General features: G+C 38.4%; 1 protein-coding gene across 1 annotated transcript in view; it reads left to right on the top strand.

Annotated features, from left to right (window-relative positions):
- Positions 1 to 12,868, top strand: part of LOC126281081 (serine/threonine-protein phosphatase 6 regulatory ankyrin repeat subunit B-like) — a 243,704-nt gene that overhangs the window by 86,891 nt on the left and 143,945 nt on the right. Inside the window, exon 6 of the mRNA XM_049979814.1 lies at positions 6,593 to 6,901. Coding sequence (XP_049835771.1) covers positions 6,593 to 6,901 — 309 coding nt within the window. The remainder of the gene's footprint in view (positions 1 to 6,592; positions 6,902 to 12,868) is intronic.

Genomic DNA, 12,868 nt, shown 5'->3' with positions numbered 1-12,868 from the left:
TGTGTATTTGATCAACCAAGACTTCTGAAATGATCTTCCCTTACATGAGTGTCCAGGTTCTTGTCATGAACGGTTCCCGCCTGAAGACAACAAAGCAATTGACGACATAATAATTGTTGGAGGTTGACTTGCAGTATCATCAACTTTCAAGCATGCCTTTTTGGTAACAGATTTATCCATTTCAAACTTAATTCACAATACAGGAAGGCACTACAGTAAACAAATAAAATATAGTCATATAAAATAGTCCACTAGACACTATAGTCGAAACATTAAACACATCTGCTATGAAAATATCCACACTGAATGACTGTAACAGCAGGGTGGGCTTTATGTAGCCACGATCTCATAATGTATTGAAGCATCAAGGTGACACTAGGCGGAGGGTCCCACGCACTTCTGCTCCAGTCCTTTTGATGTTGCCGCGGCTGTAGCACTGGCCCACCAGTGCCAGGCTTTACCCAAAGGTTCGCACACCAGGACAAATTCTAAGTGTGCTCACAGCACAATAACACTGTCATGATTCACATTACTTGTTTTGAGTTAACCTACTTACTACCATAAAAATTATTTGTTTTCACTCATTACTGAATGTGTTTTGAAAGGTAACCATCTTCATACAAAGAAAAGAAAAAATTCCAACATAATTTTGTGATTTTACAAAGCATATAACTAATAATTTTCTTAAATTATTGGGAAGTCTCTGCCCCCCCCCCCCCCTCCACCAACACACAAATGAATTTTTGAAGGGGCTCAGACCACCTCATGCCCCTGGAGTTGGCGTCTGTGCCCCTGAAGCCTTAGTGCCCGTATCACAGTTGACTTCACAAATTCTTCTGATTAGTCAGCCAACATAGAGAGTGGTGATCCATCAGAGCAGTGAATGGTTCACCAAATAAATACAGCTGAAAATTGTTGATGGCCCAATGCACTCTTTCTCATCTGTAGAATAATTAATCTCAGACTTGGAGAGTACTCTGAAAGCACGGGCTGTCACCTTTTGAGCTCTTTCCTTAATTTGTGCTAGAGGTGCCCCTATTCCAAAATGTCTAATATTGGGCTGAGGGTCTGTCTCAACACTCTTGTCATACAATGCTAGAGATAAAAAATATGTTAGCACCTTCTTGAGGACAAGGAAAGCTCTTTCTTGTGCCTCATTCCAGGAAAATTTGGTGGCTCCTTGCAGTAGTTCTTGCAAGGGTGTGCCTTGATACAGAAATCCTTCTTGAATTGCTGGTAGGAAAAGCACATTCTGAGAAAAATTCTCACATTATGAATGTGAGAGTTGCAAAATTTGTAACTGTTCTTATTTTCTCCGGATCAGGATTGACCCCATCTCCATTTACTCGGTGGCCTAAGATATTTTATTTCCTGTGTGATGAAGAGGCACTTTTTTGGATTCAGGTGGAGACCTCCAGTCTAAACACATTTCACCATGACTGTTAGGAGGCTTAAATGTTCTTCTAACATCTTAGAAAAAATGACAGTATGATTCAGATAGCAAAGATATGTTATCCATTTAACAGGTTTGAAGCAGATTAGCCATCATAAGATTGAAGCATTACACAGTCCAAATGGTATAATTTTGAACTCATAGAGGTCATCAGCAGTTATGATGGCAGGCTTTTTCCAGTCAGCCTCATCAGTCACTCAGCCTCATCAACCTATGTTTGCCAGTAGCTCTTTTGCATGTCTATAGTTGAGAAATAGTTTGCTTCTGTCATGCAGTCCAGGGTGTCATGAATGCACAGCAATGGTTAGGCATCAAACTTCATTATTTTGTTCAGCCATTAGCAGTCAACACAGACATGCCATTGCCTCACAAGGCCGCAAGAGAGTACGAAGGACTCTCCGAAGGTTCAATGATGTCATGTTGCAGCATCTTCTCCCCTGCATCCTACATTAACTTGTGTTGAGATGGTGACACTCTACATATGTGCAATCTAATTGGAGAATGATCTCCAGTAGTGATATGATGTTTTACCATGGGCTGCTTGGACTGTCTTTTCTGTCCCTCAGTCAGACCAGATCCTACTGGGAGCTGGGAGCTCAGTAGTAGCTTCCTCCCATGGGTTGTCTGTAGTAGCTGTGAAGCACAATTCTTCATCAATGATACTAAACAGCCTTTCTTGGACTGGTTTGGCTGTTGGTACACACACTCCTTCACAGATGAGTTGTGGCTGCTCATTACAATAATTGATCCAAAGTTTTCCTTGACCACCTACAATGCTTATCATTGTTGCTGGCATGTAGATTTCTTTTGTGAGCCTGAGTAGCTTTTTGAAGTCGATGATAGCTCATGATTTAACCAAGTATCTCAAATGAAAACTGGAACACCTCTCATTGATGATGTTGGAATAACAATGTCTTCAGTAAAAAAAAATAAAAAAAAAAAAAAAAAAAAAAAGAAACTGCCCATAATATTCTTTACTATGTTGTAGTTGAGCTTACTCAAACTCATCATAGTTAATGTGTTAGGAGATGACACTGATCTGATGCATGACCAATAACTGATGATGATGTCTGTGCACCTTTCAGATGACATATGTCTGTCGAGAAATGAACAATGTAATCAATGTGCTGGAAATGCCTTGGTGGCAAGTCTTTTGATGGTGAGTCTACTAGTGCCCCTATAAGGTCCATGTAGATGATAAATGATTGTCCTTCAGCACCATCTTTAATGTGGCAGATTGCCTGATATGCTCCAAGGATTCATGATTGTAAATTGACCAATTGTGCTGTGAGGCAGTGAGCTTCCAAAAAAAGGAATCTGAAGGGTCATTGCATGCCTGTCACTTCTTATTGGAGGACAGTGTCAACTGAAAAGTCACTTGCATCCATGGTTGTTGATAATTGCGCATAGGAATCAGCTGTGCCAGATTTTCACCTGAGTAAGGCAGTTTTTAGATGACTGTCTGCATGCCAGTATTCCACTGTATCTTTCATTTGCCATTGGTGTTTTGCCATAGTAGTACTTCCATCAGAGAGGCCTGAAAAGTGGCTGCTTGCAGCAAGTGGTACAGGTAAAAATTTATCATGCCTAGGAAACAACATAATTCATGTTAGCCTTGGGGAAGAGGTAGCTGACAGATGAGTTCCATTCATTGTGCCAGTGGGCAGGTGCCAGAGGTGGAAACTGTGTGACCCAGAAAAGAAATTGCAGTTTGTCATAGCTGACATTTTTGTCCTTGATAATGACACCCTTCACAGAAAGGACATTGAAAACTTGTATGACATGAGATTTGTAGGTGTAGTTTTCCTGACAAGAAAATGAGAATGTCATCCAAGTATAACAGAAGGGCAGCTCAGAAAAGATGCTATCTAAGAATCATCACCACTATGGGCTGCATTTTGGGGCTGCAAAGCATAAAGAAATATTCAAACAGGCAAAACAGTGTAACGACAGCCATCTTCTGAATATGCTCTGCATAGATGATTATTTGGTGATAAGCCTGTTTACAGTCTAACATGCTAAAGACAAATGTGCCTGTGATATAGTAGGTAAAATCCTGTATGCTGAGTATTGGGTAACTGTCAATGATAATACATGTGTTAAGGATTCTATAATTGACATATAAGAGCATAGTATCATCATTTTTTGTGCTAGCTTCATGAGTGAAGCCCATGGGCTGTCTGAGGATTGAACTATTCTAGCTTTTAAAAGTTCCTTGACTGTTGTTTTTGGCATGCAAAGTTTATTGAATGGTGGCTGTTGTGGTCTGTGCTGAACTGGGACCCTGGTATGGTAAGCATTTGGTGCACTGTACCATTTGTGATTGCACATAGGGAGAAAGTCACACATAGAGAGACTTTGAGAGGTTGCAGATGCAGAGTGGGTATGGGAGAAATGGACTGCACATGCACAAGAAGCACATTACTTACTTTGTTGGTATGTGAAGGTAGTATAGGCAGTGGTGCTTGCTGCAAGGTGGGCAGAGGTGTGGCAATGCTGTGTGATGCGTGCATAGTGCTGTCGTCATCGATGGCTGGAGTTTGTCGCATGTCGTAAAGACAAAGACATGCTGCAGCGAGCTCATTGGATGTAATTTGTATCTCCTATTGAAACATGTTGTGATTGTAAGCATTCTTCAACATAACGAAATTGCTTTCATGGAATTTGTTTAAGTGGGGTGACAGTGGAGGAGACAGCAGTAATGTTTATCAGTATCAATACTGTGTCATTCGTTGTTAGAGATGTTCAAGTAAGTGCTACTTCTGAAGGAGATAGTGGCTGATGACACCAGAGACTACATGGTCAGTTTCATATTAGATGCCCATGCCTTTGACTCAGTCAGGTAGGATCTTGTAATGACAGAGAAAATCTGCTCTGAGGGTGGGTTCAGTAACTTCTGAAATTTGAAAATTCCCATGAGGCCATTTTGAGTACAAGGTTCAAGGTGCATATTTTGATGCCATAAACAGTAACATTCAAATTGTTCATTGCATGAAGTTGAATGGCTGTTGATCCATAGGCTGTGGTGTTGCCAGTCAGGGGTGCCACACTAATGTCTGTGCCAGAGTTGGTCAAACAGTATTGCTGTTGAATTAGGTCGAGGATGTAGAGCCTGTTGCTATTCCTTGTAGGAGGAGCTTGTGCTGAATCCTCAATGCACAAAATGATGTGACTTGTGTGGGTGTCACAGCTCAGTGCACCTGTTGCTTACCATGTGGGTCTTTTGGGTGGTCACAGGACAGACAACAGTTATGTACAGAATCACTGAACTGTGTGTGATACCAGTAGTAGTGCAGTGCAGTACCCAGCGGAGCATCATTGAAAGTTGTTTGTTGTGTTGTCTTGGCTGGATAGAGCTCACTGTTCTGCACAGAGGCTGTGACATTGCAGTTTATCAGCCGTCTAGTGAAGTTGGATCAGTTCAGCGAGGGCAGAAAGTGGCATGTGGCAAGGCTGGTGCTGGTGGCTGTGCATGGTGGCATTGTTACTAGCTAAATTCATGCATGCCTGTGTTGGATAACGGCAAAAATTCTGTCTGCCAGTTTAAGTTTATGATCAGGTGGCTCCGATTCATTGCTGATTGTGGCAACTTGAACGTGGGGTAGGAACTTTGCTACCTACAACAGCCAGAATGTGCAATCAGGCATTGGTACCATGATGATGTTACTAATCATGTCATCGAGTTCCTCCAGGTTGGCAGAAGAGTAATGACTTTAGTTGTGTGTCCATGATGTTATAGTTGGTAAGGATGCTGTCCACTTACGCAAACCATATGGAAGGCTTATCAGTAGGAAATTGTAGAAGCTTTGGCTGAAAACCAAATCATGAAAGGTTGAAATCATTCGTTAGGTGTACCTGTTGCCATGGAGGCATGTTTGGCAATAATGCAGTTGAATGTCCCATTGCTGCATCCAAGGCAATTGGTAGGACAAGCAAACCATGTGAATGCTTGGGCAGCTATGGCAGCACTGATTCAAAATTTGGCTCACATGGCATGGTAGAATCATTGGTCACAGTAGGTCTTTGTGAATATGAAAGATTGTGAGGTAATTGGTTGGTATGTGCCACATGTGAAGGGATGATGGTGGCAAGCTTGCACAATAAGAATACAGTAGGACACCATTATTTGGCATTGTTTGTTGATTTGTTTCACAGTGGAGTGTCACCATCATTTTTTACTAGAACACTTCATTGAAAGGTTGGATGCAGAACACTGGATGATGTAGCATTGCACACATGGATGAACATTGTAATTTGTGACACACAGTGGTAGCATGTTGGCTGCATTGCTGTTATGGAATACCCAGTTGAGGAGATATCTTCCACAATTTGTGGTCATTGTGGGTCAGCGATATAGTCTCATACAATACAAGGAACAGTACGCTAGGGACACAACAGTGTGTGATGGAGTAACAACACTTTATTTTGTGCAGCTGATGCACAGTGGCAAAACATGTCCATGTTACAACAGGGCATAGAACTTAATGTCTTCTTGCATGACAGGGTCAAAAACTATACACTGTGAAATGGGATCACTTATTACCTTTTATTTTGTATGGAGTTCCCACAAACTTAACAAACTGTTCTTCATAACATGCACAGCATAACTGACATATTTGGCATCAAGAAAGAGTATTATATACCATATGTATTGTTCCAGGAGCTTTCAAGCACCTAGTCTACTTCCATTTTCAAGTTTTTCATCATTTCAGTTTAATGCATATATTTTAATGTGTAAATTCTTTGCCATTGCTATACATGACACGGTTGGTAGTATGAGCAATCAATATTATGAAAATGACAGTATTGTAAAGTAGTTTTACATCCAAAATCATGAATTCAATATTGTAAAAATGAAAATAATTTCGAAAATGGCCAAAAACCAGGTGGTATTGTAGGTTTCTGTAGTTTAGCGACATTCCATCAGCTCATCATTTATTATAAACTTTCAGACTAAAAAAAATGAAATGACATAAAATATCAACCTTTGCCCCAGAATTTGGATGGGGCAGAAAATGGCAATAAATGTGAATCAGCATTCTGAATTTGGATTTTTGTAAATAGTTTGAATATTTCTCTTTAAAATAATTTGTAAGATCATGTTGCATGATATCTGATGTTGCATTCTGACTTTTTCAGGCTCTCAAGCTTATTGTAGGTGCTGGAGCAGACCCTACAGCAAAAGATGTTGTTGGTAGAACAGCACTCCACAGAGCACTTGGATGTAAGGAGAATTTCCAGTACCTTCAGAAAATACATCCCAATTTCAAGGATGGTCTTGACAAAAATGGGCAGTCAGCCATAATGAGAGCCATTTCTGCATTTCAGTACAACTATGATGTGCCCCAGGTGATAAAACTCCTAGTGCAGGGAGGTGCAGATGTCAATTTATGTGACGGAGATGGAAAGACAGCTTTGTGCTTGGCAATAGAGAAAGATGCTTTCTGGGTGAGACTATATTTTTAAAGCACCAGTTATCACTATTTATATCATTTAGTAAGACATCCACAGGAAGAGATGAAAAGCTGTGACCGATCTCTAAGATGGAGCTTGTTTTGTTATTCTGACATTGTTGACAGCGTTTACCATAAATTGTTATATAAATGTGGCAAGTAAATACATGTTATAATAAAATGGGTATTTGTCAAGTAAAGTATGTGGAATTGTTATTATTGTGTTAATGAAAGATGACAAACTGGTGTCTATTACAAGTTGAAATTTCTTTTCTCACCCTTTTTGCCTGTGGTAAAAGTATACATTCTTCTGTTGCTTGCTTAAGCATTTTTGAGCTCCAGAATGTCCACAACTTTTATGAGTGTACATCATAAGTTTGTCAATATACTGTTTTGGCCAACACAGTCTCCAGTGCTTTGAGTCAAAATTTGTTATTCTAAATGGATTTCACTAGTATATTTTATAACATTGGTTAACTTTCTCACAACTCTTTTTCTCAAAGTTACTTTTCACTAGTTTCCCATTATCATCACAATTCTGGTTTCTGCAAATGTAATGACAGATGTTCTGAATTACTTTCTCATATTTAATCCCTTTCAAATGCACAATCCTGTGCTCTTTGTCTTTCTCTTCCTCATGATATTTTCGTATGCTCCTATTGGCACTGAGATATTGTATCTGCAATTAGATTTTCAGATCGCGTTACATAATTTCATAGTCAGTAGTCCTAAGAACTTGGCTGATCTTGTTAATATCCTGTGATACAATTTGCACTCCTTATGGCCTTTTGGTCTGAAGACACAATAGTTATATGCCTCGAAAAGTAGTTTTTAAATTTAGTAATGCCAAGTGTACAGCTAACAGATCTTTCTTGGTTAGAATGTAGATTCATTCGTGTTTTTGGAGTATCCTATTCATAAAAGCAATTGTCTAGTGTTTATCTTCTGCATTCCTTAATCAGTAGCATCATATTTTACACAAAATGGTAAGGGTAACTCTCTCCTCTACAAGATGTTGCAGTTACACAGAGCACTTTTTATAGCATCTTAAGATTCCTGACATTCTTTGTCCCATGACCAAATGAAATTTTTTTAAAAATAAATTATGCAGGTATAGTGCATTTATGCTCTCAAACTAGGTACTTCCTATAATATCTACATATTGCAAAAAATGATTTCAATTGTTTCTAATTTTTGTCTGTAGAAATTGACCACAGACTTTACCCTTATCAGAATCCAGAAGTTTACCTCTCTTGGCAACGCAACATCCCAAAAATTTCAGGTCATTAATGACAACTTTACATTTTTCTGATTTTAATGTCATTCCTCCTGATTTAAATTTGTCAAACACTCCTTTTAGTAACAATGTTCATCGCACTTCTGACTGCAAAGCTAAATGTCATCAACACAAACTTAATTTAGAAGACAGTTCCTAACCTAAATATGATACAAAGCTCTGATAAATTTAGCTACAGAAACATTTAAACCAAATGGTAAATGCAACACTTGTAACATTTACCACTGTATAAAAATGTTGTGTATTTTAAGATTCTGGAGCAAATGGAACCTGATGGAGGTCCAGACATTAAACCTAAGCTTGTCATCAATTTAATACACTCTAACTTAAGTGATAACTCATTTGCATCCTCAGGAACGTCAATTTCTCAAATTTGCTCAGTTGTCTGGAGTCTAAAACAAATCTAGCACCTCCAGCACATTTTGCCACTACTACTAGAAGGTTATTATAATTGTTGCTGTTTCTCACAAATATACCATAAATTTCTATCTTTTGCAACTCATTTTCAGCAACTGTTCTCCTTGCTCTTGGTACATTATATTGCATTATAAAAAATTGCTCATAAGGATTAGGTTGTAGTTGGTCTTTTGGTCTTCAGTCCTGAGACTGGTTTGATGCACCTTTCTATGCTACTCTATCGTGTGCAAGCTTCTTCATCTCCCAGTACCTATTGCAACCGACATCCTTCTGAATCTGCTTGGTGTATTCATCTCTTGGTCTCCCTCTACGATTTATACCCTCCACGCTGCCCTCCAATACTAAATTGGTGATCCCTTGATGCCTCAGAACATGTCCTACCAACCGATCCCTTCTTCTAGTCAAGTTGTGCCACAAACTTCTCTTCTCTGCAATTCTAGTCAACACCTCCTCATTAGTTATGTGATCTACCCATCTAATCTTCAGCATTCTTCTGTAGCACCACATTTCGAAAGCTTCTATTCTCTTCTTGTCTAAACTATTTATCGTCCACGTTTCACTTCCATACATGGCTACACTCCATACAAATACTTTCAGAAACGACTTCCTGACACTTAAATCTATACTCAATGTTAACAAATTTATCTTCTTCAGAAATGCTTTCCTTGTCATTGCCAGAGTCTACATTTTATATCCTCTCTACTTCGACCATCATCAGTTATTTTGCTCCCCAAATAGCAAAACTCCTTTACTACTATAAGTCTCTCATTTCCTAATCTAATTCCGTCAGCATCACACGATTTAATTCAACTACATTCCATTATCCTCGTTTTGCTTTTGTTGATGTTCATCTTATATACTCCTCTCAAGACACTATCCATTCCGTTCACCTGCTCTTCCAAGTCCTTTGCTGTCTCTGACAGAATTACAATGTCATCGGCAAACCTCAACATTTTTATTTCTTCTCCATGGATTTTAATAACTACTCCAAATTTTTCTTTTGTTTCCTTCACTGCTTGCTTTATATACAGATTGAATGACATCGGGGAGAGGCTACAACCCTGTCTTCACTCCCTTCCCCACCACTACTTCCCTTTCATGCTCCTCAACTCTTACAACTGCCATCTGGTTTCTGTACAAATTGTAAATAGCATTTTGCTCCCTGTATTTTACACCTGCCACCTTCAGAATTTGAAAGAGAGTATCCCAGTCAACATTTTCAAAAGCTTTCTCTAAGTCTACAAATGCTAGGAACGTAGGTTTGCCTTTCCTTAATCTTTCTTCTAAGATAAGTCGTAGGGTCAGTATTGCCTCACGTGTTCCAATATTTCTATGGAATCCAAACTGATCTTCCCCTAGGTCAACTTCTACTAGTTTTTCCATTCGTTTGTAAAGAATTTGAGTTATTATTTTGGAGCCGTGACTTATTAAACTGATAGTTCAGTAATTTTCACATCTGTCAACACCTGCTTTCTTTGGGATTGGAATTATTATATTCTTCTTGAAGTCTGAGGGTATTTCGGCAGTCTCATACATTTTGCTCACCAGATGGTAGAGTTTTGTCAGGACTGGCTCTCCCAAGGCCGTCAGTAGTTCTAATGGAATGTTGTCTACTCCCGGGGCCTTGTTTCGACACAGGTCTTTCAGTGCTCTGTCAAACTGTTCACGCAGTATCGTATCTCCCATTTCATTTTCATCTACAACCTCTTCCATTTCCATAATATTGTCCTCAAACACATCACCCTTGTATAGACCCTCTATATACTCCTTCCACCTTTCTACTTTCCCTTCTTTGCTTAGAACTGGGTTTCCAACTGAGCTCTTAATACTCATACAAGTGGTTCTCTTTTCTCCAAAGGTCTCTTTAATTTTCCTGTAGGCAGTATCTTTCTTACCCCTAGTGAGATAAGCCTCTTCATCCTTACATTTATCCTCTAGCTATCCCTGCTTAGCCATTTTGCACTTCCTGTCGATCTCATTTTTGAGACGTTTGTGTTCCTTTTTGCCTGCTTCATTTGCTGCATTTTTATATTTTCTCCTTTCATCAATTAAATTCAATATTTCTTCTGTTACCCAAGGATTTCTACTAGACCTCATCTTTTTACCTACTTGATCCTCAGCTGCCCTCACTACTTCATCCCTCAAAGCTACCCATTCTTCTTCTACTGTATTTCTTTCCCCCATTCCTGTCAATTGTTACCTTATGCTCTCCCTGAAACTCTGTACAACCTCTGGTTTAGTCTCTATATAGTACACATTCAAAATTCCTTAAACTTCCTGCTGTATTGCTGAACGCATCCCCATACTCCCATCACAAACCCTTTAACACATTCTTTTGTTCATCATTCAGACCTACATTATTCATTGATTTCTCTTCTTCATCTTCCATTTTCTTGACTGTCCTCTACTAAATAATATTCCTCTCTCACAAATGACAAGTTGTTCATGCTTTCACAAGCATCTTTCTTTCCCTTCTTCTAGAATTTCATTTGGTTATTTTTTCTTTCTTGTTCGTGACATATAACTATTTTTCTCTTTCAGTTCAAGAGCTGTGTACTAATCTATTTCCAAAATAAAATCTTCACTCTTTCTGGAAATATCCCACCTTAGTATGTATACAGCTACAACTACATTTACATCTATATTTACATCACTACTCTGCAATTCATGTTCAAGTGTCTGATTTCTCTACTAATTCGTTCTCGAAGAGGGCATATGGAAAACGCACTCTAAAATCTTTTTATATGCACAATTATATGCATTATTTTATTATGATGGTCATTTTCCTCTAATTGGTGGATCTCAACAAAATATTTTTGAATTTGGAGGAGAAGGTTGGAGATTGAAATTTCATGAAAAAATGTTGTCACAACAAAAAGTCTTCATTTTAATGATATCCACCACAACTCTAGTATCATATCCCCTTTTTTAATCTTTTTGATGTCCTCTGTCAGTCCTATGTGGTAAGAATTACATACCACAGAGAAATACTCTTGCAAAGAACAGACCAGCATAGTGTAGACAATCCCTTTATTGGATTTTGTACTTTGTTATATTTTATTGATCCAAGAAATCTCAATGTTATACAATTTGTACAGTGATATTGGACAGGTCACGTGTAAATTTTTACAATATAACTGGATAGATAAAAAAATCTACTCACCAAATGGCAGCAGGAGAACATACATATAAAGCTATTTAAAGCTATAAATATAAACTATGATACATTATATTTTAAATAATTGATTATTTTTGTTGATACACATTTTTACAATTAATTTTTTATAATTTTAATTTGTTATATGAAAGTCTGTTCATTATTACAAGAATGTAACAGACATCACATAGTACTTTCACTTGATAGGTGGGTTGTAAATTCTTTTAAGACTGTGTTGAAATCCAACGGAACATAGTGGAAGAAAAATTGGAATAAAGACAGACCACTGCTTTACATACTTTAAGGAAGCATGCATATTCACCTGATCGAACGAAGTCTCTGTCAAGTGACTGAACAGTACAGTCTCCTCTTTATACTGTTGATCATATAAATGTGTATTTCTTAATGGGTCGCCATCATGTGTGCTTACTGATGATAGTTCATGCACAGCACATTTCACCACTGCTATCTGCAGTTGCAGGGCTTGACCTGAGTACATATTTGCTCACATCACTGCAGGATGTCATGCTTTAACTCAATATTAATCTGCATCAAATCATTTTTCACTAAAACATGAGAGCCACTGTACTTACCCATCCTCCTTGACTCACACTTTGTGCAACAGGATTAAATTCAGTGTTGAGCAATTCATTAATTTGTAGCTGCAACCTACATCCTTCTGAATCTGCTTACTGTGTTCTTCTCTTGGTCTCCCTCTACAATTTTCAGAACATATTGCCTAGAAATTCATGGTGATCTGACTGGACATTGATTTTATTTGATCTAATTGTTCTTTTGAAACTTTATGAAAATTGTCTTCCATCCACATCTGTAAGCCTTGTGCTGAATGCTCACTGTTCATCATAGCCTCTGGCTTCTGATATAGCACTGTGAATGGATCTGCTATGCTAAAAGTTTGTAGAACTGTTTTGATTGTGCGTGGATGTACTTGCATATCTGTCTCAGTGGTGGCCACATTTACATTTTCAGTGGTTGACTCTCCCACATTGCCATTTTCAACAATTTCCTAATTTTGTATTTCGTCTGTGTGATCCATATTTCATACTCAGCCAGTTTTTGTCCTAATGCAG

The sequence above is a fragment of the Schistocerca gregaria genome, chromosome 1 (assembly GCF_023897955.1).
Source record: "Schistocerca gregaria isolate iqSchGreg1 chromosome 1, iqSchGreg1.2, whole genome shotgun sequence".
Lineage (NCBI taxonomy): Eukaryota > Metazoa > Arthropoda > Insecta > Orthoptera > Acrididae > Schistocerca > Schistocerca gregaria.
Note: the sequence above shows the minus strand (reverse complement) of the source record. Positions and strands in the feature narration are given on the sequence as shown.